General features: G+C 38.7%; 1 protein-coding gene across 9 annotated transcripts in view; it reads left to right on the forward strand.

The window, feature by feature from the left end:
• Nucleotides 1–26,790, forward strand: part of POU2F1 (POU class 2 homeobox 1) — a 113,256-nt gene that overhangs the window by 62,737 nt on the left and 23,729 nt on the right. For 2 of the 9 annotated variants that reach the window (XM_030263572.4, XM_012570057.5), the window contains exons 3-9: nucleotides 4,611–4,711; nucleotides 7,522–7,575; nucleotides 9,212–9,331; nucleotides 10,980–11,159; nucleotides 16,960–17,086; nucleotides 23,953–24,047; nucleotides 26,300–26,473. In XM_030263572.4, coding sequence (XP_030119432.1) covers nucleotides 4,611–4,711; nucleotides 7,522–7,575; nucleotides 9,212–9,331; nucleotides 10,980–11,159; nucleotides 16,960–17,086; nucleotides 23,953–24,047; nucleotides 26,300–26,473 — 851 coding nt within the window. The remainder of the gene's footprint in view (nucleotides 1–4,610; nucleotides 4,712–7,521; nucleotides 7,576–9,211; nucleotides 9,332–10,979; nucleotides 11,160–16,959; nucleotides 17,087–23,952; nucleotides 24,048–26,299; nucleotides 26,474–26,790) is intronic. The other 7 variants (XM_030263565.4, XM_072923818.1, XM_072923824.1 and 4 more) reach the window with 7 other exon arrangements.

Consider the following 26,790-nt stretch of genomic DNA (forward strand, 5'->3'; position numbering starts at 1 on the left):
ATTTTCTGTCAGTGCCTGTGCTCCCCAGATAATGCCTGATGATGATTTTTATAAACACTCAGAGTTCTTATTTTTGTAACTTCCTCTAACTGTCTGCTTTCCAGTGACATTTGTAAATCACTTGAGTCTGCTGTGTAAACACTAATAGTCTATCTTTTAAATTTCAGTGGATGCTTGTTTGGGTCATTCCTGTTTTAAACTGTTGTGAGATAATGCTTGAAAATGTTAAGAGAAATGACTGTAGAGCGTGAATTTACATTTGGCAGAGCTGGTGTTCTCAGGAAAAAAAACAACAGTTACCACTGGTTAAAGATGACAATATCAGCAGTTCTCTGAGCTATCAGCTAAGTTTCATGGAAATTAACAAACTTGGGTTTTTTATTTTGAGCTCTGGCTATTTAAGAAACATTGTAAAGTCCCCTAATTATATTGTTCACAATACAGTGCCTGAAATATGTTATGACTTTAAATTTTTTGTGCTAACTGGACTTTCCTTTTAAGCATCTGAAAAACCAACCTGTATTTCAGACCAATTAAAAAAAAAAAAAAAACCAAAACATGTGAGTACAGGAACTGTTGGATGGCTGTTTCCTTAAGAACATGTATTGACCAACTGGTCATCAGTATTGCACAGTTAGAGGAATCTTTGCCAGGCTTCAGTTGTGGGCAGACAGTCTACATAATCCGTGTCTGCTGGAGAAAGAAGTAGGAAAAACATCTTACCTTACAGAAAATGGATAGCCCATTTGATCTCCTTTTTATAGGCAATGTAAAATTTTCCAAAACAGCTCAACTTTCTTGTTTGTTTAATGCATCTTCTATTGTAAGAGCTGTGTGAATGCAGAACTGTGAAAGCCAAGGTTATAATGACTATGGAAACTGAACTATTATGACATTTGTTGACATAGTAGCAAAATAATAATTATTGTAAGTGTAGTATTTGGAAGGATTCTAAGGATACTTGTTTGCATTGCTTCATTTCCAAAGATTGATTTTCCAGTTTCCATAAGAAGGAAGTCTGTAGCAGAGAGACCGTGAACTGTTCTTCAACTGCTAAAATTGGGCAATTATCAATGCTGAATTTGGTACTAGGTAATGTGGATAGGGAAACAACAATTTCTGAGTATTGGGGGTATCTCTCTGTCTTTCAGCAGAGAGGGGGAGAGAGAGGTGAGCTGGGAAAATATAGTGCTGAGAGATGTCTTCCAGAGCACAGTGCAGATACCCACTCCAGCTGATTTTGAAATTTTCCTTCTCCTTGGTTGCCTTCCCTTCCTGAGTTCTTTCTTGCACCTTACTCCACATCTCCCATGGAGTTGCTCACTCCTCTTCCTTTCTAATGCAGTTTACAAACTCAGGCTGAAGTCTGATGATTATAATCTGGAATTTTGAGAGTAAATTGTTCTCCTGACTGCAGGTGTAATGTTACCTCGCCTGCTCTGCTTTGTCATGCCTTTACCCTCTGCAGGTACAATTCCAAAATGCCATAAAATAATCCATGTTCAGTATCTGCTGTTCTGTTCCTTTCCTTGGAGTAGTACTCTGTTAGTCTTCATCCAAACCAACTCTGTGAAGTACCTGAGCACATGGCTGAATTTATGCCAGATTTTAAACATGCTTGGGTTACATGGACCTTGACTGTAAGAGTGAAATTCCATCCCATTGCTGTCTGGGGTTGGCGCACCCAGACCAAAACAAACTGCTGGTGAACTACCAGGAGGAGCATGACAGGGAGGATGGAGCTGCAACCAAGAAGAAAAGAGAGATGGGACATGGAGAGTTCCCACTCTTTTTGGGCTGTTTTTGGTGTTAGTGAGCTCTAGCAGTTGTGGAAGTTGGGATGAAGATGGAAAATAGATTTAATACCTGGGACTGTTAAAATAATGATACATGTGATTGTATCTGCCATGTCTGTTAATCATCACAGGGTTTTGTATTTAACTCTTACCTTGAGCAAAAGTGGCATTCTAGTCCTTTCTGTCCTTACAATGCGCTCAACTTCTGCTTCTGACAGCTTCTATAACATTTCTTGGATTCCGTGGGAGTGGTGCCACATCCATTTGAGCACCTTAAAAGCAAGTTCTGTCATATGCTGGGCTCACTTCATTTTCCTTGCTCTTCTTCAAAAGACATGGGCATCCTGTGATAAATGCAAGCAGCCAGGGTATCATTCTTTCCAAAATTAAAGCTGCATCCAGATGGGAAGAGACATTGTGCCTCCAAACACCAAAGAGAGTTTAAGATACAAGTAGTAGAAGAGAGAGCAAACAGGTGTGATGTGGATTTTTTCACCCAGAATTTAGTTTTGGGAGGCCTGAGGAGAGTGAGTTGATGTCTTTCAAGACTGAATTTAAAGAAAATGTTGTTTTCTCTCAGTGCCTGTCTAAGTTGTTTGTTGGGAGCCATGAAGATTTTAAGCTCAGTCTTGGAGCTTGCTTTGTTCTAAACGATCACCTAGGAGGCTTGTTTCAGATTTCCATAAAAGAGTCAGCAGAACTGCTAGCTGGAGCATTTCTTCTGCACACTTGCACAGTAATGCTCATTTAACATGGTATCATGATTTTTTGAGGCTCTTTTTGGAAGACAGTTAACTAGAATAGCATCACCTATTTACCTAAGGTGAGGCCTGCAGCTGATTATCTCAGAAACAGATAATTTTTTTAACCCCCACAAGTTTCCTCTTGGAATGAGGAGTATTTGCCCTCCAGTAGGTTTTCTTACCTGTATTTTTTTCACTCCCTGATCATTGAAAAGTAATTCAAAAACTTTGATTGAATGAGGAGGTGGTACGTTGTTTCCTTTGACTTATGGTAGCTATTTGTCATGAATTATTTTTATATATTTAGACAACTACTTTTTCATTCCCTTTGTATTTCTACATGGAGAGAATTCTGAAGTTTACTGGAAAGAACGAAGATAGATAAAAATCTTCTGGTTCTTTCCAGCAGACCTTCTTATATACCATGCTTTGGAGAAAGGCAACCAAGTTGCATTCCTTCAGGAGCAATTCAGACCAGTGAGAGTCCTTATATTTACTTTGAATTGGAATTTTAGACTAATTAAGCAAAATAATTTGATGCAGTTTAAAATTGGAATATTTTTAACACATCTGTGGGTCTTTGGCTGCATGTATGTCTCTTAAGTTTGTAAACCTTGGCCCAAAGCATAGAATTGAAAACTTGGAAGTCAACCAAATCTTCCCACACAGAACCCCCACCAAAGATGCATCAAAGGACCACCTTAGATATACTTTACACGGATGGTAGAAAGTTTGATATTATGTCAGTGTTTAATTGAACTATGGCTCAGTCTTTGGAGATGTTACCTGTGTAAGCTGTTTGCAGGTCAAAATCGCAGTGTGAGGTATTGGACAGTCTATTTTACTAATCACATTTTATGCCTGCTTGCTGTTGCAGGTATTTCCAAGGAATAGCAACCGCCTGTTGTTGTTCAACAACTGTGACTCTTTAGCTCAATAGATAACCTAGGCTTTTATGGCAGAGAATGTAGATGATGGGAGGAATTTTGAAGTAGGAGCTACTATGCACACCTGCCTGTGGGCACTGAACAAAATCTGATTGTCATGATGAATAAACGTGCAAGTCTAGAGCTGGTTTTGCTTCATTTCAGTCACACAGTTTTAAAGATTGCATCATCTGTTCTTAAATTCCCTGCAGCCCAACACACTTGGAGTCTCCCTTCCTGTTATTAGCCATTGTGGGTAGTAACAAAACAAAAAAAACATTTATTTTTTTCTTTTTCTTCTCACACACAGATTATTTTGTGATAATTGGGGGGTTTTCATGTCTTCCAAGAAGTTTAAGAAAAGATTGCAAAAATGTAGGAAAATAACCAGGTTTTAGTTACATGAGAGTAAGTGAAGAAGCAGAGGCAAGCCCAGACAGTTATCTTATCTAATGAGACCTGTGAACAAACTTCTACAGAAATGTAGAGGACTAATTTCTGAAAAGAGCAAAACTGTGGCCCATAACTGCTGTATATAGATGGGATTTCTGTTTTCATCAAATGTTATTTTACCTGTCTTTTAGGGAAGGTGCCTTTTTTATGAACCTTGCTGTTGGCACTTTCTGAACTAAAAGTTAGTCTTCAACTATTGGATAGAGGGTGCATGGAGAATGGAAACACAGTTTAATCATAGCAGCAAGCACCCATTTGGTTCTCAAACTGTGTAGAGAGTGATGGGATAGTAGTGTACATAGAAAAACACGGGTCATAGAATTGCTTAGGTTGGAGAAGCCCTTTAAGATCATCAAGTCCAACTGTTAATGCTGCCAAGTCCCCATTAAACCATGTCCCTAAGTGCCACATATGCACATCTTTAAAATATCTTCAGGGTACCCATACAGATGATGGAAGCCAAAGAAAATATGATGTTGATTTTGTTCAGCTGACAAATGCTCTATTATTGAAGCCTCAGCTCTGCTTCCCACTCCACTTTTGCTTAAAAAAAAAAAATGCAATTCTTGTTACTCTCAGAGTGTTTTTTTACTATATAATGTTGAGAGAATAGCAGGAAAGTTGGAGTGTCTATTCTTATTGCACTTACTAGAAGTAGTAATTAATAGTTTCCAATATCTCTCTTTCTCCAGGCACGCAAACAAATGGCCTGGACTTTCAAAAGCAGCCTGTGCCTGTCGGAGGAGCAATCTCTACAGCCCAGGCCCAGGCCTTCCTTGGGCACCTTCATCAGGTAAGAGAGGAGACATTTCCAGCAGAGGAGACTCGGCTGCCCTGGTGTGGTCCATGTTCTCTCTTTCTGTGAATGATGAGGACTCATTTATTAGAACATAAATATGGGTACATCACCTGGTTAACGAGCGTGGATGAGATAAAGTCCTATTTGTGGCACTCACTTAATTGCATTAGGCTGCAGAAGGTGTCAAGATAGGGTGAGACCTCTTTGGGAGAATCACAAATCACATTTTTGGGGACTTGAGAATGCCTAAATGTTGTGGTGTGTTTTTTGTCAGTTTGCTTTGTTGTTGTTGTTTTGACCTTGAGATACCAGATTCAAAGGCAAGAAAAAATTTAAATTTTTTAGGAAAGGATTCTATTGGCCCAACGGCTGCCAAGGTTCTGAAACTGTCACTGTCTAGTTAAAAACACTCTTACAGATTAACTAGAAAGAAAGTTGATTGTACTTACTAAGCATATATGGCTTGTGAGGTTTTCTTCTTTTACAAAAAAGTTATTTCAGTGACCTGTTTGTCAGATGATGTTCAGACTTCTAATACCATCCCTCTGTTCTGCTGCTGCTGTGTTTAGGGAATCAAAGCTGAACTTCAGATGCAGGCTGAAGCAAAATGGGGCATCCCTAGGTGAAGAGAAGTATAAGGGGCATTTTTTTGTAGTTTTTTTATCTGTTCGCACTTGATGTATGAAAACAAATGTCCTAATTTCTTTCCCTTCCTCTGCACCAAGTTAAACTTTAAAATACTGTACCTAATTGGATGACCTTGAATGTTTGAGGTCTGAGGTTGCACAGTTATTGTGGTATAATTGAAGTACTGAAGCTTTTATGCCCTCTTTTAAGAGCTCTGAACTGCCGTTTTATTGTATGGAACATTCCACACGTCTTGTCACATAATTGCAATTTTCCTAGCAGATTGGTTTATATAGGACTAAGGGAGTGCCACTTTTGAATTTTGCTGAACCAATAGGCTGTTGTAGGCTACCTTTATGTGGAGAGAAGCTTGCTGGTGTATGTTTAACATGGAGACAGATACAGCTGTTCTGCACAATTCTGTGTGTTTGTTTTAGTCTTCGTTTTGTTATATAGATTGACCCAGAGCAGTAACTGGGTTTTGCACAGTGCTTCATCCTGCTTTGGAAATTTATTTATTTAAACAGTTGTCAGGATCTTTATAACTTCATGTTTGATAAAGTGTGATTCATTTCTTGAAACTGGTTCAAAGGAAAATCTCAGGTATTTTATTCACCTGCAGGTGTGTGGGAATCTATTGTCAAACCATCCTCTGCTAGTGAGGCTGCTGTTAGTAGGATGTTATTCAACCTTAACACACGGTGTTTTGCTCTAGACTAATGCAAAATACTGAGCTCTAGGCAGCATTCAGGTACAGTTTAATTTCTAATTTGGAAATGTTGGCTGTGTGGTGAAAGGGATGTCCAAATTGCATTCACAGAGATTTTCAGGAATGTGCTGGCTGTACCTGAGCAATCAAATATGTATTTGTAGTCTTTTATGTGGTGTTTGTGTAATGTTAAAGTATTATTTTGCGTATATTGTTTGGATGGCAGGTTGGTGTTATTTAGGCTATTCTCTGCTGTTAATCCAGGGTAAAAGCACAAATTACATCCACTGTGTCAAACTGTATTTTGCTTTTGCTGAGGAGGGGCTTTTCTGGGAGTGTTTGCTTTGATGTAGATTATTCTTAGTATGTCTAGTACCTTCATCTAAAGCAGTAGGAAATATTTCCAAGGTTATTCTTCCAAGGTTTCATGTTCAAAATATTCAGTTATTAATTCCATGTACTGCAGTTTTTCCTGTGGCTGAAAATATGTGGACTTTTCTGTGTGGGTACCATATAGTGGTCCTCCATCTAGAGGCAAGAGTGCTACGTTTTGCTTTGCTTTATTGTATTCTTACATGTCACCTGGTTTTCAAATGAGCAGTGGTTTTCAAACATGTCCAGAGATGGAATTCTCTACAGGCTGTTACTCTGACCTTTGAAAGTGTTGGTAATTAATTACAGAGCATTCCTTCTTTGTAACTAGGGGTGCTGGTAGAAACAAGGCGAGACTGATTCAAATGGGTTTCAGTAAATGAAAATAGAGCATTTTTTATACAGAACTCCTCATTAGAGATGAAACAGCACTCCAAAAATCTTACCTTCTGAATCATCCATTTTTCCTTGCTGCTCACCCATAAGACCACCTTTGGGTTGTTAATTACAAACATTGAATTCAAGTTTGATGTATACCTGAATCAATACAGCCTTTGTAAAGTGTCTCCAGTGCTCTGTGTTGAGATCTTCTTTTCAGTGGCTGAGGGCTGCAAATACTTGAAGGAGTTAATTTGAAGGAGAGTGGTTATGCTCTGGGTTCTGTGCTGTGTATGTGCTTGCTCATATCAGAAAACCGATGAGTTCAATGTTGGGTTGACCCATTCTGAAATGGGAGTAGGATGACAATGAGTAGAGCTTAATGCCTTGCCCTGGAGCCTGGATTTTTCCAGCAGGAATAGGACTAGTTGGCCTGTCCACACCAATATGCTCTGTTTCCACTCCATGCATGGTGATATCTACATCCTTAGGAAGAGATACCTTTAGTAAGAGGTAGATAAACAACATTGTGAAAGAGTCTTCACACATCTGTTTCAACCTGGAGTACAGCCCCTATTCCACTAATTCAGGTGTTAGAGGAGCATACTCTGTTCTTGGGGGAGTTTTTCTGGAATGCGGGTGGGGAGATTGTTCTTTTTACATTATTAGTTTTCTGTGGATTCTACATTATTTCATTTCCATTTTTGCACTGTTGTAGGTCCAGCTCGCTGGAACAAGTTTACAGGCTGCTGCTCAGTCCTTAAATGTACAGGTAAAGACAGTTACCTTCTGCTGCTCATCCTTCTCTCACCCCAAACAGCATCAGTAGAGATAGTTCTTAACCTATGATACATTACTCAGTTTTTTCAGTCTGACTAGTTTTGCAAGTGATAGGTAAGAAGGAATAACACTTCTACAACTGTAAATCAGGTTCAGGATTTGTAAGCATACAGGCTCTGGAGTTGTTTAAAACATGGAGTGACCATAACTTAATGCTGAATTTTAGTCAGGTGTGGTATCATGCAATCCTTAAAACTCCAGGAATAATTAATGTTCTTCTTTTTTTTAACTTGCTTTGAAAATGTAGTGAGTATTACTTTGCAGTTTGTCCTTACTTCTGGTAACTGAATATAGGAATATAACCTAGCATTAACTATAGAATGTGGCTAGTTCAGACTGCTTGTGTAAATAACACAGTGATCTTTAAGTCAGAGTAATTGTTGTTTAATAATGTTCGTGAGACAACCAAGCTTTCAAACTTTCCTATGATGTTGAGCACTTCAGTTTATCTGTTAACATTCTACTTCCTCTCTGTACTATATTAAAGGGGCAGGGGATGCAGTTTTATTGAAAACTGGTTTCAGTATTGCATGTTATTAAAGAATGTAGGTAGTGCATTACATGAAATGCAATAGAATGTGGACCCACTTATACATAATAACAATTTGGAAAGAAGAGGAGGTATAGTGACCTTCCTTTCTAAGAGGAAGGAGGCAGAAAATTGCCTTGGTTGCCATGGTAAACTTCCATCCCTGAGAGAGATGTTGGCAAACAGGCTGTATCTCCAGTGCAGAATGTTTACAGTCCTGTGCTGTAATTATCGCTCAATGACTGGCAGAATTAATCAGAGCCTTTATGTTAATTAGCCCGCTCTGCAGTCCCCAAAACAGGTGGTGGAAAATATGCAAATCTATGCAGAATTGTAATGTTCTGCATAACCAGTTTTAATTATCATAAAACTCTCTCCCCCTCTTCATGCACTTGCATTTCCTCTCTCATGTCTTCACAATTTCTTCTTTTAAAAAAAATGAACAAGCAAACCACAAAAATAAATCAAAATAAACTTGAATCTTTTGAAATAAATCAGTATTCAATTAAATAAATGCATTGAGTATTTAAAAGCACTGTATATATTATATATCTTGCTGTAGGTAGAGAAACCTATGAGGATTTTTCAAAAAGGTTCTGTATAAGCCAACAGTGTGATGACTTAGAGGAACAGGATGGAGATAGAGTAAATGGAAACACAATCTCCTTTCCCTCGTTCCATTGTTCAGGATTTTAGGCAATGAATAATTTTAACAACCTTCTCTTTCTTCATGGTGAAAGGTAGTGTCAGCTTCAGTTGCATGGTGTAAAATGAAGTGAGACCTGAAAATAATGTCAGAGAGTTACAGGAGACCAGAGAGTCTCTTTGTTTTCTTTAAGCTGCATTACCTACAGACGTGTCTCAGCAATCGTAGCTGAGATGGTGGGCACACAGAGCCATTGCTTAAACACACTCTTAAAATAAACCCAAGGGCTTTTCGTATGCAGATGAAAGATTTTTATTGTGCAGTGTTGAGATAGCAGCGTCATACATTAACATCTGTTTTACACTATAAAGAGTTGTATTTTTTTTTGACTAGTCTAAATCTAATGAAGAATCTGGGGACTCTCAGCAGCCAAGCCAGCCTTCCCAGCAGCCTTCAGTGCAGGCGGCCATACCCCAGACCCAGCTCATGCTGGCCGGAGGACAGATCACCGGGGTAAGAGTTACCCAGGGATGCTGCAGTCCCACACAGGTGTCACTGCAACTTCCTTTTACATAGGAGCAACTTCAGTGGAAGTGGCAACAGAAAATATTTTCCCAGAAAAATAAGCAGACTGCAATATTTCGGGTTTGTCGCTAAGTATTTGCTTCGGAACAACAGCAACAAAGAATTCTTTCTCTCTGTTCTCAGTATCCCTTTTGGCCCTACAATGAAATTAAAACCTGTTGTTTTGCAACAGTTACAAATGAGACACTCACTGATGTGATAAAGAGGAATTTTTTTTTTTTTTAAATGAGTCATGGGGGGAGAACAAGACTGAATCTTTCAGCTGGGTGAAGAACAAAAATTCTCGGAATTGTTAATTTTTCCTCTTCTCAAACAAATTTCTTTTTAAGTTACTCTATTAGGACTTTTCTTAAGCCTGTTGAACCATTTTTTTTTTAACCTACTGATTTTCAGGTGTTTTTAGTTGCAAAGCTTTGAGAGTATATATGGGATAATTGATTTTTTAGGCTTTCTGGTGTTTCTGAATTGTTGTAAAGGCTTTCAGTCATTTCAGAAAAGAGCAAGTGTGTGAATTATTGCTTCCACATAATCAGCTTTGCAGTATAAGAGTTTGTGTGTTAATAAGCTTAGGGCAGTTGCTCCAACAATATATTTATGATTTGAAGTTAGGTTAGATCATCCCTACACTTACATGAAATGACTTCTTAATCTCAGGCTCAGTTGTTAAATCTTCCCCTATGTTACTATGTAAATAAACATCCTATTTAGTTTTCAGATAAGCATTGAAAGTTTTAAAAGTGAGACTGTTTCAATGTGTTTTTAAAACCTGGCATATTTTATTATTTTTTGTATTCTCAGAAAATACTGGTTTGTTTTAATGCATGATTGTCTGCTGTAGTGAAACATTCAGAACTCCGGGCCTATGCAGATATGGGTTGTAGTAAATATGGGCATCAAGATTCATTTACATGTAAAGGAGAGACTGCTGCCACCTGTTCCACAGAGATAATGCGTGTTTGGGAAAGGGAAGGGATGTAAAGTTGCCAACTCTATTCTATTAAAAAAAAAAAAAAGGCAGATGGGGAGACTTGGAGAGAAACAAATGGAGCTCATGTTCTTTACTTATATCTTAGGGCATAATGGAAATGATGGAATATGGCAGGGATTCATGCTAATGTGAAGCAGCTGGGGCGTTATCAGTTTGTTCAGTAGCCATAGCCAGCATTCCGGCTTCACATTCATCTGGCTAATCACTTGCTGTTCTGCTGGGTGTAAATTTCCTTTCAAATCCTGGCAATAGTGATTCTTTTCTTTTACTTGCTACTTAATTGCTTTTTCCCTGAAACTCCTGGTAGAGTTGTGAGGAAAACTTAGGAGTAGAGTTAGGTTCTGTAGGTTCCAATAAGTGCAAATGTTGGTGGTGGTGCAGTTTGGTTTGTGTCAGGCCTGTGGTAGGTTGGTTCCCACACTGTATGGAGTAGCCAGCTGTCCTTCCTTCAGGCCAGAGCCCTTGGCCAGTTAGTGGAATAACCCTAGGATTGCCTGGTTAACTTAACTAGTACTGAGCTATCTAATGACTTTGTAGCTGAAGTGGCTCTTCCCATTATTAATGGCTGTGTTTTCTAATTGTTTATAGCTCACGTTGACGCCAGCCCAGCAACAGTTATTGCTCCAACAGGCGCAGGCCCAGTTGCTGGCGGCTGCAGTGCAGCACTCAGCCAGTCAGCAGCACAGCGCTGCTGGTGCCACCATCTCGGCCTCTGCTGCGACGCCGATGACGCAGATCCCTCTATCTCAGCCAATACAGATTGCACAGGTGAGCCTTGAGGCTTGAGAGGGTGGAGAACAAAAGAGGTTTTTGACTGATTGCTTCGAATCAAATTCGTTGTTCCTCGCTTAGTGAGTTGCTAGAGTCCTCGAGTATTGTTAGTCTTCCCTCGTGCTTCATTGGATGTTGAGGTTGAAGTTTGATAGTCTTAGCAAGGAATGTGTGCCAGCTGCTCCTCAGTTCCACTGGGCTTCTGAGTTTGTACCAGAATCTGAGTAGATGCTGTGTTTTCTGAATTTTCCTCCTTGTAGTTAGCGTGAGGAAGGAGAAGAAAGGGTATGGAAAGATGCCCACAGAAGTTGCACTTGTTGAGACCTGCATGGATGGGAAGTGATGGCTGTGTATCAAAAAGGATACTTGTCAGACCCAGATGGTGCTTGCTAGAAGCAAAATGGTAGAGCTGAAGAATGGCAGTTTGACTTGACCCATTTCTGTGCTATTTTGGCTTGGTGTTTAATGCTGTTTGTTCCAAGACAAAGAATGGCCACTCTTGTGTGACTGGAGAAAAACTTAGAGAATGAGTCAGGTGTTGGAATCTGCCCAGTCTCATGGTCTGGTGCTAAAGACATGTCGGTTCTGAAGAACTGCTCTCTGTGGATGTTCTGCTTACTAGAAGCAATAAGGAACCTCCTGGGTCTTCCAGGACTGGCTTAATTCAGTGTGGAGATTGCAGTGGCACTAACTCTGTGCTTACTGTATGTAGTGTGGAAAATCCTCAGACCTGTGGACAAGGATAATCAAATGTGCAGCTTAGACATCTTGAGTACTATGAGTTGGTGATTGTCTTGCACATGCTGAGGTCCATCTTTCCATAGATTAAAGCTCTTGGTTCATAATACTAGTTTTCTTAGTCTAGCTATGCAAATAGTGTGGAGTATATAATCTTCAAAGTCGCTGCTTCATAGAGTCAGCAAGTTCTTTAAGTCTCTGATGCTTTCTGTTCAGGCTATTTTCTCTTGCATTCAACTGGGATGAAGTGTCTAAAAAGGGAACATGAGGTCTGATTAAGGACAAGAATGAAAATGTTGCAATTGTCTGTGAAGTCCGGTGGTGAAATGTTCAATCCTTTACTGTGCTGGTCCAATAGCTGAATAACAACAGCCTGGCTGTGCTATCAGGTTTTCATTAGCTGAAGTGACAAACTTTTGTGGTGTTGGTTTAGAAGTTCTGACCTCTCTAGCTGTCCTTAGGCCAGAGTGGTGCCATCCTATTTTTAAAAGGCTAGTGCTGATGTTGCTGTGTTGGTGAGATTCCTTCCACTGAAGCTCTTGTTGCAGTGTGAGAAGTCACATCACCAAATAACACCTTTTTTAGGAAAGGATTCCACTTCACTGGCCATGATATGGAGATGACTGAAGGATGTAGCATTCAAGGAAACTTGTAATTCTCAAGATCATATCATAATTTTGTTAAGACTGTCTGTAGGCAATAATGCAGACAGATTTCAAGGAGAGAATGGGGAATGTCCTTGTCAAGGAAGTTGTTGGTTATAGCTTCTGACATCTTTCCATGCACCTGTCACAGAGTTCCCATTTGATGGGATGTGAGTCTTTTAACATATATGTAAGCAATCCACAGGTGTGTGCCTCTCCTCTTCCAGGTGTGCAGCTTAAGATAGCAAGGTCTGCTTTACTGAAGTGTGGTGGCCTAAAATTTCCTACTGTACCTTGAACTGTCTGACCTTAGGTTTGTCAAATAGGCCACCAAAGCACTGGATACCAGTGGTGATGCATGTGAGATGTTTCTAATCCTGCTCTACCACCTCACTGCAAAGCTCTGAAAATGTGTGAAGCACTTACAATTATTAGTTTTGTACTGCCTTTTTCTCCAGAACTCAGAAAATCTTCAGAGAAGTGTTTGAGGGGAGTTGAAAAGATCAGGCATGTGCTATCAAATAAGAGTTTCCGAAGGCAGCATTGTCTGATTTGTGCACATGAGTGAGCTAAAGGCTCTCTGAAAAATAGCATGTGATCTTGTAGTTGCCATGTGCAGAACAAATTAAAGTTGTACCTGTTTTCTGACATTTTTAATTACTTAAATGCTTGACTTTACAATTAATGTGTTTTAGGATAGATTATTTTGATACATAAATGAGCTTGGTTGAAGCTTGTTAACTGCTCCTTATGATGAAAGTGCAGGGCATAAATTGTGCAGGTGTTGGATCTAATTTGAGGTACTTATGGAAAACATCTACCATCTAGGTTCATAGGTAGATAGCACCATGCTTGCTTTGATCCATCTTGGCAAGGATTTGTAAGCAGTGCTCAGCTTTGTTTGTGTTGCTATTGTAAATATATAGCTGATTATACAAATAGCTGAATGTTTGTTTTAATTGATGGGTTTTGAATAATTGATTAACTGGCAGGTCTCTGCAGCAGGAGGATTACCATATTTATTTTAATTAACTAATTGCAAAAGCATGACTTCTTTAATGTGCACTGCAGTTCACGTAAGGTATCTGCTGCAGCAGCCTGGTGAGGAGCTCATGCTGCTCCTGATTTGACACTAAATAGTTGTGTATCAACTTCTGGGGTTCTTAATAAACTTCCTTGTTTTCAGGGTCTATGCTTGCAGGGTCTATTTATATGATGTAAATCTCAAAATGAGTCAGATGCTTAAGTTTGTGCTGAAGCTGTAATTGGAAATAATAGCATTGAATTTAGAAATTTAGATTTTTTTTTTTAACAAAAAAATCTTCCTCACAGCAAGACATAGCACTTGACAGATTATTCTGCTGAGGTAGGATTTTGATTGTTTTGATCTTTCTAAATTGCTAGGCAGCATGAGAAGACATGCATGTCTCCCTGAAAGTCTTCCCATCTCTTTCCATGTGCTTATGGTAGCATACAGATTTTAACACTAAGGAAAAAAAGATTGGTATAGGAAAACAGTGTCAGGTTTGTTTGTGTGTTTGCTATTGGGAGATTTATTGTAATGGTATAATTAACTAAATAATAAAACTTTCCCAAGGTGGAAATAAGGCTGGATTTCAAATACATTTGAGGGGCTGGTAGGGCTATTTAGGAGTGATTAGCCTTGGAGGTATCATTTTCATTTTGTGTTGCAGAATTATATTTCTGTATTTAAACAAGACTTAGCCAACATACCATTTACCAAGGCAGATGCACAGAATAAGATTGCTTATATCAGTTCCCCCTGAGGCCTCAATTTAAAAACAGTTTTCTCATATTAAAGTGTAAGAGCCTCATGATAAGAGCTGTCATGTCTTGGCTAGGTAGCCAGTGTTATGAATACTATAGTCTTAAACAAAAAGCTCTCCTCCTTTGATCTTACAGATACACTGCCACTGTTTCTTTGTATTCTTTCTTGCATGTAACTCCGTCTCCTGTGGGGGTGCTTCAGATCATCTGAGGTCTCCTTGGTCATCTGGGGTGATTTCATTTGTTTGCTTTTGATTGGGAGAGGTCCTTAACCTATCTGTTTTTCCATTGATACTTTTATTTTCCACAGTGTCTTCCCAACTCTTCTTTTTGTGTTTATGTTTTTTTTCTCTTGTTTACCTCTTTTTTCATCCTGCAGCCTCTCTTTATTTCCTTTCCTTCTGCCCAGTGCTCATAACCTCAGTCAGCTTGCCCAGCTCTTTCCATTTCTGTTTTCAGCCCTTCATCCAGTCCTCACATCCATTCCAGTATGAGCCCCCTCTGAGCTGGAGGGTCAGTACAGTCTGCAGAGGCAGCCAGCTGAGCATTGAAAATCAGTGAATAAATGAGTGGAGATCCATGTTGTGTTGAGCTCAAGAAGTAAGAGGTTTTGGTTGTGGTTCTGACCAATGTGATATTAGGATAAGATGTCATAAAAAACATAGAGTTCCAGGATAGAACTGGAGTAATTATTGCTCTCTTTCATGAAGGTACTTTGCCTTGATTTCATAGGAATTGTTGCATTATTTCTGCAATTTTCTGAAAGCAAACAATACCATTGACTTTCAAACCACTTTTTTGCTCCTGGGCACTTTTAAAAATTTTACCATTATCTTATAAAATGGAAGTTTCTATTTGTTGAAGACCATTGCTTGATCAATCCATCTGGTGTCTGTCTACCATATTATTACACTGCATGCTTTTGACTTAACAGGGCTAAGTAGCCCAAGTGATTGATGACCAGTGTCTGTGTAATGCAGGTTAAGTAGTCGTTTTCTTATAAAGCCTGTCTATGGTCTCATAAATCAGTGGACTCCCTATTTTTTCCCCTCCCTAGTCTTCCTTTCTGACATTCCCCACGCCTCATCTCCAGAAGGAGATTGTTGCAAGTTTCAAGTTACAGTTTTAACAAATTAAAATAATGTAAGGTCACAGATAATAGCGTTGTGTAAGAAAGAAGTTCTCCTTGTCAGTGTGTCTTGACTTCTCATCTCCAAATCCACTACTGTCAGTGAATGGCCTGTCCCATCCTCTGGCTGAGCAGGTTGTGGGAGTGCTCAGTAACCTGCATCAGCCCAAGGAGCAGCTCTTTGTTCCTCAGGTGTGTCTGGGGCTGGTGAAGGTGAGCGGTTCCAAGCAGCCACACTGGGCACTGCTGCACCTGAACAGGGTTTCTCTGCAAACAGGGACCTGAATGACTTCCCTGAAACACAGCTTTGGGGGAGTCTTCTTGTCTGCTTGGTTTGGTTTGTGTAATTTTTCATTCAGGCTTTTTTCCACCTGATGGGTGAGTATTTTGAAATAGATACTTCCTGGAAAGATGGAAAAATCCAATAAGTATGTTTAGATAGTTTTCATGGATTACCACTGTTATGTTGGCTGACTTCACAGTGTGTTTCTTAAATTTCAGTTGCTCTTGCTCTTGTGCTGTTTGGAGATGAAAGATAAAAGGCTGTTTACGGGGAACAATATTTTTAAGCAGTTCTCTGTGTTTTCATTCTCCAGCTAAATGTCAAGTTGAAGCATTTTTCTTGAAAACTCAGTTTCTCAGAGATTAACATTTTACATTGAGACTTGTCATTTAATTATAGAAAATGAATAGTCCTGAATGGTTTCAATACATAAAAGTAGGGTCCTACAATAATGCAGTGTTTTGCATTATTCCTTTTAAACTTCCATTATAGTCATATCTATTAAGCGTAATTTGTTTCAGAACAAATGAAACATATTTACTAATTGAGTTAGCTACTTTCTGAAATTTGAACTGAAGAACTGAGTGCTAACAAGGAATCTGTACTATTTTGCTTTCCTGTTGTTGATTCAAATGGTAATTGCAGACTGTTGTTACAAAAAAAAAAATAGCTCCCAGCTAATATGCTTGATTTGTAGCAGAGTTCCATCCTCAGAAAATAAGTTTGAGAGATCTTTGTGCTGATAACTTTAATGTATTTGAAAACTCCTGAATTTGTGGGGGAAGGGAGATTGATTTGTTTGTTTTGTTTTTAAAACAGAACAGTTATGGGTATACTTTGCTGGGTTATGTAGTAAATAACTTTGGTTTTAAGAATGAAAGTGAAATTCAAATTGCCATTCTAAAGGATATTCAGTAGCAGGACTTCTGCTGTGTTTGACATCCACTTTTATCTCTAAATGTTAGAGTGTATCTGGTTGATAGGAAATATTGTATTGGGAATCATTGCTGACTTACATGTCTAACACACAGCTCTTTCTTTTCTTTTTTTTTTTTCTTTTCTTTTTTCTGTTCTTTTTTCTTTTTTCCTTTTTTTTTGTCTTCTCTTGTTTTGCTTTTTTCTTCTTTTTTTGTCTTCTAATTTTTTTCTCGTTTTTTTGTCTTCTATTTTTTATTTTTTCTTCCTTTATTTTTTCCCCCTTCCCGTTTCCTTAAGGATTTGCAGCACTTGCAGCAGCTTCAGCAGCAGAATCTCAACCTGCAACAGTTTGTGTTGGTGCATCCAACAACCAACTTGCAGCCAGCACAGTTCATCATCTCACAAACGCCGCAGGGGCAGCAGGGTAAGTGCTCCTTGCCACAAAAACAGATCATACATAGCATTTTTTAGGGGAGAAAGTGAAACTCAGGTGGTTCATATCAATGCCCAGCCCTCACCCAGGCAGGGCTCCCAGCTAGCTTTTCCCCTCTAGGTTTATAGCCTGAGTATGAGACCATGTGTTGTGGAATATCCCTTTGGCCAGTTTGGGTCAGCTGTCATGGCTCTGTCCCCTCCCAGCTTCTTGTGCCTCCCAGCCTGCTTGCTGGTGTGATGTGTGAGAAGCTGAAAATTCCTCCTTGACTCTAAATACTGCTTGGCAATAACTAAAACATCAGTGTGGAATCAACATTGTTCTCATCCAAAATCCAAATCACAGCACTGTTCAGAAGAAAATTAACTCTATCTCGGTCAAAAACAGGACAGACTGGAAAAAAGATTACAAAATCAAAAGTCCTTGTGGGAATTTGGAAAAGTACTTAAGCCTACAGAGAGTACAATGAATTTTGTCATAAACTGAACTAATAATTAACACCTTGAGAAACGAGCTAGACTGCTGGATTTGTGTACCAGCTCTTATAATAATATTTTGGCAATGCACTGGGTATGAGTTCCGTGCCAAAGACAGACAAGGCAGTGGTAGGTGGTGCTGTGTCAGAGCAGTTAAGTATACTAGCTTTGTTCTGAGGACTGATGTGTTCAGGCTGCAATGCATCACGGTGCTGATTGCACCCCACTTGTTGATGCCCACAGAAAACTGCATTTAGCCATGGCTTCTTATGCTGATATACTCCAATGGCCTTTTTTCCCTCCTTTCTCTTCTACATGAACTTTACTCAGTTGTTCAGGTCTGGTAATCCAAAGATTCTTGCTCAGAAGGCAAATCCTGTTATGCTTGAAGAGTCCTGCAGAGCCTGGCTGTCCTATAAAGCAGCTCTTTGCACCTCATTTTTTTCTGTTCCTTTCAATTTTTTCATGCATCATTCCTTCTTACATACTATGACTTGGATAGAACTGGCTTTCCATTACGCTGAAGGGCTCTTACTGTCTGAATGCTCTCACATTTGAATAAAGGGTTAGTCAAAATTACCTTCCTTTTAATAGGACTTGATTTAGGAGAGATTTTATACCAGCACTGGAAGAAAATGGCTGAAAGGCTATTCATGAAAGCATTTAGTGATGTACTCCTTTCTTAAAATGAAGCAGAACTTGTAAACTTAACATACGGTACTAGAAGAAATCAAAACACTAAAATTTAGCTCAAGAATTCTTCAAAGTAGGTGCTTGGTTGTTTTTTTTTAAATAAATTCTTTCAAGAAAAGAGCAAGCACAAAAGCATTGTTTTGAAAAACTCATTGGTATTGATGTCTGCCTACATTTTCCAGCTAAATTCTACTGGTTTTCTAAACTATTTTTGAAGATGCTTTACAAAAAGGAAAACTAAGAGAAGCAAATTGTATTCATCCCCCAAAATAAGTTGTTTGCATTATAGAAGTGAAGGCTTTCTTGGTCGCTTCAAATCTTCTGAAGTAGAATAAGTACTAGGTGAGATTTTCATAGTGCCTTTTCCAGAGGCCATCCCTGAAAAATCATTTCTTCACTGCAATTTAAGACCTGCATATTGCTGTCATCAGTGACGCAGTGGAGGTAGAGACATCATGTTTTACTGGTAATGTGCAGCCTGGACAACTGAATAGCTCAAAAATGTAGGAAGATTTATATGCTGAATTCTGACCATAGGCCATTAGTGTGTGACAATCTCCCAAACTGAAATGCTTGAATAGATCTCATTTTCTTTATGAGCACTCAATGATAAAGCAACATGTATGTCATAATACCCCTTATATCACTTTTTGATATGGTTTTTTTGCAGCGTTTCATGGTTATTGTTAGAAGATCTCAAATAGTACATTATTATTTATGAGAAAGATTGAGAAACTGTGTATTTTTATTTTGTGATTTGCTGTTGCATCTGACTTTTCCATGTTGTTCATGTCCTATTGCTCCATTAGTCAACTTCATAAAATAATAAATATTCTAAAGAAACTAGCATAGAGATTTCTTCAAAACCAATGGCATTCTTTTTTTTCTTTTTTTTCTTTTTTTTTTTTTTTTTTGATGCTTCATTGGTACTGCATGGAGCTTTATATATATACACATTTAATAACAAACATAAAAATTCTTGAAGGGGTTGAACATCATGAGCAGAGATCCAACTTTTGAAAAAAATAGGAAATTCAATACCTAAAATATTAATCAATAATCAGGATGTTATTCTACTATCTTTCTTCAATACACACATTATAACTCTCAGCAGCAGATAGGAAATTTTCCCCATAAATTCACTGCTCTATGTCTAATGTAGTCACCTTTCTTTTCCATATAATTTGTGGCTATTTAGGGAGTTATATGAAACAAATTTTTAAGTTCCCATTTTTCATAGCTGATAACTGATAACATCATAACTGAAAGAATTGTTTCAAGCCTCAGCAGATATGGAGAAGATTGAACGGAAATAGAAATTTGGAACATTTTCTTATTCAGTGCAACTGTTGTTCATATTCTTGTTAAAGTCACCAGCAGGAATGTAGCACCTTGTAATACCTTTATATCTCTTGTATCTGTTCTTGTATCTAATAGAGCTGTCTCTAAAATAATCAATTTAACATCCCCTACTACAATTAGAGCTGCTTCTAAAAAATATTACCCTCATCAGGTGACTGTTCACCTTTTTACTTGTGAGATATTGCTAATACAAATCCTATCAGTAAAAATCTGAACAGAGGGGGAAATGGTGCTGTGTTTAATATAAATTAATCTTGCAAACAGGAGTTGTTGAGATCTAAGCAAAGGCTGTATCACAGTGAGATTTAGAAATAGTACTTATAAAGAAAATATCCAGAAAGGAAGATGTGGAAGACAAGCTAATTAACTATAAACATTGAAACTGGATCTACCTAGTCTCAATTATTGCTATTTATTATTAAAGACTGCCTTTATGATTGGTTTTTTTGGGGGGTTTTTTTTGGGGGTTTTTTGTTTTTTTTTTTTGTTTTTTTTTTTTGTAAAGTTGCCTGGGCCAAATCCTATCCTGTTTTCTTCTTTCATATGTGTTATACAGACTTTGAGACCTCACTCATGTGGAAGTCCTTGTAATGGCTTTGTCTTGCAAGCTAACTTCCAGTGAGAGGATGAACAGCTTTGGCAGAGATAAAGCAGTCAAGTTCTTACATGAAAAAATTCACTCTTTTGAGAGATCAGTTTGGGATGAATTATGCATTATGCTTCTGGGCCAACTTTTTTTAAATTATGCTGGAAAAGTCTTCTTGAATGTTTGTTTTATCTTTTGTTTAATTTTAGATAGAACTGAGCCCCAGATCAGTCCTAGGGGATCTTGGCTGGCAGGAAGAGTTTTTTTGCTTGGACCATTATTCATGCTACTCTTAAACATTACAGGAAAAATTCTGAATGACAATACATCTATTTACTATTAAAAAAAATACTCTAAACTATCATACTTCTGCATAGATTCTTATCTGCCTCCATGCAGTCATTCTTTTAGAGTGCCACATAGGTGATTTGTGTGCCATATTTAATGCAATAATACCACTAAACTTAAAGCCCAGAGCAGAGGGTTAGGAATACAACCTCTGTAAAGTGTACAAGTACAATAGCAGCTTTTATAGGTTCAAAAAAATCATGTGGGTTGGAAGGGACCTCTGGAGACCAGGTAGATTGTTCAAAGCGGCTCCAATTACTGCAGCTATTCAGTGCCTCAACCAGTTGACTGAACATGTCCAAGAATGGGGTTTCTGCAACATTCTCAAGTACCTGCCCCAAGAGTTGACTGCTATCATGTTAAAAATTAAAAATTGTTTTCCTATATCTAGTTGGAGTTTTCCATGTTTTGATATCCATTGCATCTCATTACAGTGTACCCTAGAGCAGAGTCCATTTCTGTCTTTGAAGAAAGCAATAGGATCTCACCTTCTATCAGGCTAAAAAAAAAAAGCTTACTTACCTGTTCCATCCTGTTAGCCACCCTGCTGGGCCTTGGATGCAGAAAATCCAGGATGGGCTTGTGCCTTGTACTGGGAAGCCCAAGGCTGACAGCAGGACTCCAGCTGTGGAGTGAAGGGGGAGAAGCACAACCCTTGACCTGCTGGCTGCACTCCTGTAAGTACAGCCCAGGATGTGGTTGGCTGTCTTGAAAGGACACACTGCCAGTTCATGTTCATCAAATTGTCCTCCAGGAATCCCTGTGGGACTGCATTCCAGCCAGCCAGTGCCCACCAATATTGCTGCACAGGGTTATTCCAGCTCCCATCCAGAACATTGTATTTCCTGCATCAATCTTCATGAGGTTTCATTTGTCCAGCTGATCTAGACTCTGGCTTCTGGCCTGTTGACCACTTCCCCATCTTTGGTATTGTCCACAGACCCGCTAAGAATATATTTTGTCCCATCAGCCTTCTTGGTAACAAAGATGGTAAGCAGTATTGGTGCCAGTATGAGTTTTTAAGGAAACAGCAGTGTTTGAAATGCCAGGATGTCAGTGGGTGCCTAAAAGGAGAAGTTTAGACTGGTTCAAGTAATGTCTTAAAAGAGAACTGCAGCTGCCCACCCATGAGAGCCAAGGAGTGCCCAAAGTGTGTGCATGGCAACTGCCTGAAAAGGCTGTGATCGGGGGGAAGAGACATGTTTCCAAAATGATCCAGCTGCTTTCCCCATCCCCTTCAGTCAGCTGCAGGTTGAATTGACTTGTTCTGTCTCCAATTTCTGCCTGTGGCACCTTGTGTCAGCACCTCTTACATAGGATAAAATTATGTAAAAACAGAGTAGATTAAACATGTTCAGATTATTTTATACTGATAATTCCATTATAATTACTTCAGCCATATGAGTGAGAATAAAATTAGGAAGAGTCTAGTTGTTATGTGCTCTTTAGCAAAATTGTTAGTGCCAGAAAAATGTCCTTTGGGATTTCTCTGGGGACAGAAAGTCACAAAAGGCCAGTCCTAATTACTCTGATTGCAGTCATAAGACAAGTCAGTAACTTGTAATCGATGGTGTTACCAGTGGACTAGAACTCAAATGTCATCACTCAGCTGCCTGGTTTTTATTTGTTTGTTTACAGCCACTCTGTAGTGACAGTGTGATGGGTTTGCCCCTTTCTCTTTCAAGCTGTCAGTTTAAAAGTCACTATCACTGAATTAAGGTAAAAAACTCTGCACTTAGAGGTGGCTGTTTACTAATTAATGCTTTTATTTGGGCAGCTAAAATCATCTTTCAAGTGAACAAATATTTGCATTGTAAAAAGTAATGTGTAGCTGTAGTAGATGGCTGTCTTGGAAGTTCCTTGAGCAGCTCTGTTCCCTGACTGTGGTTTTTCAAAAACACAGCTGGAACACATTTATTATGTGGTGCAAAGCAAATTTACATTGTTGACTGTGCTGTGCTATTATATTACATAAGGAGCTGTCTATATTCTGTAGGTCCTGAGCATCTCAATAGCAATACATTCTGTTTAAAATACATATTCAGCTCTTCATTAAACAAAAGTCAGGTATTGCTGTCAGATGATAATTCTTCTGTGTTTGTGTATCCCTTACTAAGGATACATTTTCTCCTTCTTAGCCATAGTTTATCCCTCTTTCCATGTCTCTTTTGGCCTTAACCTTGCATAAAACATCCAGTTCCTCACTTAGTATTTATCAAGTCCTAAATTCTGTTTCCCCTGCCTCTGTTCTGCTAAGAGGTAGATCAGGCAGCTGATGATGTTGAATTGAAGTGGTATATAGCTGATGGTGGCATAGCAGTCCATCCATCTGTTGTTCCCCCCGGGTTTTAGGGACTAGGTATATTGAAGGGTAAGTTTAATTAGTTGGGTTCTTAATTATAGTGGAAATTGATAGCTGTATCCAGGAGGTACCTAAAAAATAACAGTTAACATTTTTCACAGTAAAATTGAGGGATTTGACTAACTGTAGGTATATCTTTGTCACAATTCTGTCCCTTAAGAATAGATACCATTTTGCATTAGAAATGAAAAAAAAATTTGATAGTTTCTAGTTAATTTAGAGATGCAGGCATGTAACTCGATTTCCTTAGAGATTTAATAAACTGTACAAATAGCGGACTGTAAGGGAATTTATTTGTAGATTAACAGCATGTTATACATATTGATTCTATCAGTTGCAACTCTTCTTTGATGTTGTCACCTTTTCATAGTAGCAGGGTTTTCCTATATTCAGTGTAGTGTTGGTTCTATTTGTTAAAATTGAGCAGTGTTCAGTATCTTACCTAAACTTTAATTCCAATTACTTTTCCAAAAGATTCCTACTGTATTTGACCCAGGAGGGAGTTAGCTAGGCTTGTTGTGTCTTCTGGTGTGGTCTGCTTAACGCTGCCAGAAAGTTAGGCAGCTGGCATAGGGTGATTTGGAGAGGAAGGAGGGTGATCAAGGAGTGAAATTTGTGGGTTTGCTTAGGATTTTGAATTTGAGCTCAGTATTTTTGTATGGCTCCGCAATTCTTGGTCAGCTCTTGGTTACCAGAAGAGGTGTATCCAAACTGCATGCTGAAAGGGGCAGTAAATGATTCCTGCACATGGAACTGGGGTGACCTAGAACACTACCAACTCTTTCTGGAGAGGACACTTACACACACTTCTTCCTCTTACCCTTCTGTCACCACTTCCACCTCAGGGAAATGCAAGGGGATTCTGGGCTGAAAACTCCAAAATCTGAACGTATCTATGCAAGGATGAAACAGAAGCTCACATCTCAATTTTTTTTAAACTTTCCACCATTTGGCAAGAGCCTTGTTTTACCTCATTTCATGTTTTAGTGGTTTTGAATGACAAAGCAAACACTTGCTTTTCTCTCTCCAGGTCTCCTGCAAGCGCAGAATCTCTTAACGCAACTACCTCAGCAAAGCCAAGCCAACCTCCTGCAGTCTCAGCCAAGCATCACCCTTGCCTCGCAGGTCAGGCTTTTTCCTACACTTCATAACTTGCTTTGAGGGGATTTAAACTATGGCAAGTGAATGGACTTTGTATTAGTTACCTGAATAGATGTTGTAGCTATAACAGTGAATTTGTCTTTCTAGATAGTTCAGGTTTGTAGCTCCCACCCTAATGTGCCTCTTTCCAGGCTTTAACATTCTAAAGTGTTTTTTTTAGCTGGAAATTTTCAAGATTGATACCTTGAGTTAATGGCACTAGAGCATCATTTGATTGCCTGTAAGGTTTGCTTGAAAATTCAGAGGAGCAAGGTGTGAGCTCCCTCAAAAGCTGCAAAAGGGGTTCACTGACAAGCCTCTTTCTGAAGATTGCAGTGGTAATCTGTCTTTATTTTAGTGTAGTTATTTTGCAATCCCCGCTAAGTCATTGCCAGTCTTACCAGTTAGCATCTGTGAAACTGAAGAGATTGTTGGAAATGAAATATTTGAATATTCTGATAGATGTATATTAAAATGTTAGAGCTCTGTGATTAAGTTTTCAGACTATAAGAAAAGCAATTTTAAGGTTGCATGTTCCTGCAAATTTAGTTGTGCTTGGCTCTGGGTTTTACTGTGCAGTTTAGTTTCATGGCTGCATGCTGTTTCTCAAATACCATGTAATATCACACAGTATCTTCCTGCCACCTCGGTTACATACAGGAATTTTCTAGTCTGCAATAAGTTGCCTGAGTCTATCAGAGTCTTAGAAAACTACATTTTCTATTATACCACCTCTAGTATTTTTCATGCACCATGTGGAAAATGGTATTTGTCTCACCTCTAGTTCATACCTCAGCTAACAGCATGATTCCACACTAAAGATTATTCTTGGTTTAAAAAAAAAATATTAAAACCACTAAGAAAGAATAAATTATGTAAAGTGGGCGAAATAAGTATTGCAGTAATTACCCACTATGATTAATGTAAATTAAAAAATATTAAAAATCTTTAAGTGTGACACATGTATCTGCAATCCTAGAAAGATCATATATGATTACATTATTTCTCAAGTAATGGAATTATAGATCTTGACCTCCCTCTACCATCTGCTGTGCGCTGCAAAACACTGCACTAACCCAGGATGAAAATAACATAAGGAGTTATGTAAAGACTGAACTATATGTAGGCCATTTCTTTTAGAAGAGCCATGTCTGAACCTTTGCATAGACTTTGCATAATACTCTAATGCTGCCTGGACTTGAGGCTGTTCTTGTTTGCCCTGAAGGAGTCCAGAATTTCAGAACTGGGCATAGGACACAGAGGCATGAAATCACCTTTTCTGAAGAGCACCAGCTAAGCTGACTAGAATTTAACTGGAGTAGATGATTTGTCTCTGCATCTCACCTGATCATGGCATGTAAGGAGTTAGAGCTATGCACTCAAAACATGTTTCCATTGTTCTTGTTGCACATAAAGTCTGAACTGTGCAATACCAGATCTAAATAGATTTTGTTCACCTGTGAACATTTTCCAAGATGATATTTTTTTTCAGATATTTATTGTAGTTGCATCACAAAATGCTTTAGTATGACAATGTTCAAGAATAGTGAACCTTCCACAGAAAATTACCTTTTATGTAGAAGAAAAGTGTGACCTAAAATGAATCATTTTCTGCAGATTGCCTTTGCTTAATTTCTTGTGTCACTAGTATGTTCACTTTATTGTTGCAACTGTTGATGGAAGGGTTAGAAGTAAATCTAGTCTTTTCTTCCTGAACAGTTGAGTCAGTCAAGAGATGGCATTGGAGGAAATGTGCCATGTTTGCTGCATGTGTATGTGCTCACTCTTCCAGGATTAAATAGGAAATTTGAATCTTTTGGGCTGATGACAATCTGCCACCTCACAAGACCAATAGATTCAATTTTAATTTTTTTTCAAAAGGAATGACTGCCAAGGTGTCTATAAGTGATAGAAGTTTATCAAGTAGAGTGTGTTCAGCCTTTCTTTGAGCAGCTTCTTCAGCAAGTAAAAGTTGTTGGTTACCATTGAACATCTCTTACTATTCTTTAACTGGTTACGATAGAACTGTTAGAAGCCTGTCATACTATTGTAGTTTTCTGGATTGTGTTTGCTTGTTCTGGAGAGGAATGTTAATAAATTGGAGGAACTTGCAGACTTCAAGAAATGTCCAATCCACTGACATCTCTCACAAGAACATCAGATACCTTTTAGGAATTTAATTTCTGTTGATTATCTTCTTAAGCCTGATTTTCATCCCTTCCTTGCTGTCTCAATAGCCAGCAACCCCAACACGCACAATAGCAGCGACCCCCATTCAGCCACTTCCACAGAGCCAGTCAACACCAAAGCGAATCGACACTCCCAGCTTGGAGGAGCCCAGTGACCTTGAGGAGCTTGAGCAGTTTGCCAAGACTTTCAAACAAAGACGGATCAAACTTGGATTCACTCAGGTGAGACTGCGTACCTTAGTGCCTGCCAGTGTGGAACCTGAGGTCTCATCTTTCAAGTCTGGGGGGAGACTACAATTCCATCATTTCCTAGGTGAACCTGCTTAAATAGGGTTATGCTCTGGCCTTTATGTGGGGGATTTCTAAGAAATAACAGAAAAAGCCATACATCCATCTTACTTCCCTGTTGGTTTTAAAGCATAGCCATTTTCCCAGCAGGGGAAAACGTGCATTTACCAGCTCCAGATGTCATTGCATGTGCACTATTCATTCTATGGGATGTGACATGAATGGGACAAAGCACTTTAAAGCTGCCTTCA

This window comes from Taeniopygia guttata, chromosome 1 (genome assembly GCF_048771995.1).
Source record: "Taeniopygia guttata chromosome 1, bTaeGut7.mat, whole genome shotgun sequence".
NCBI lineage: Eukaryota > Metazoa > Chordata > Aves > Passeriformes > Estrildidae > Taeniopygia > Taeniopygia guttata.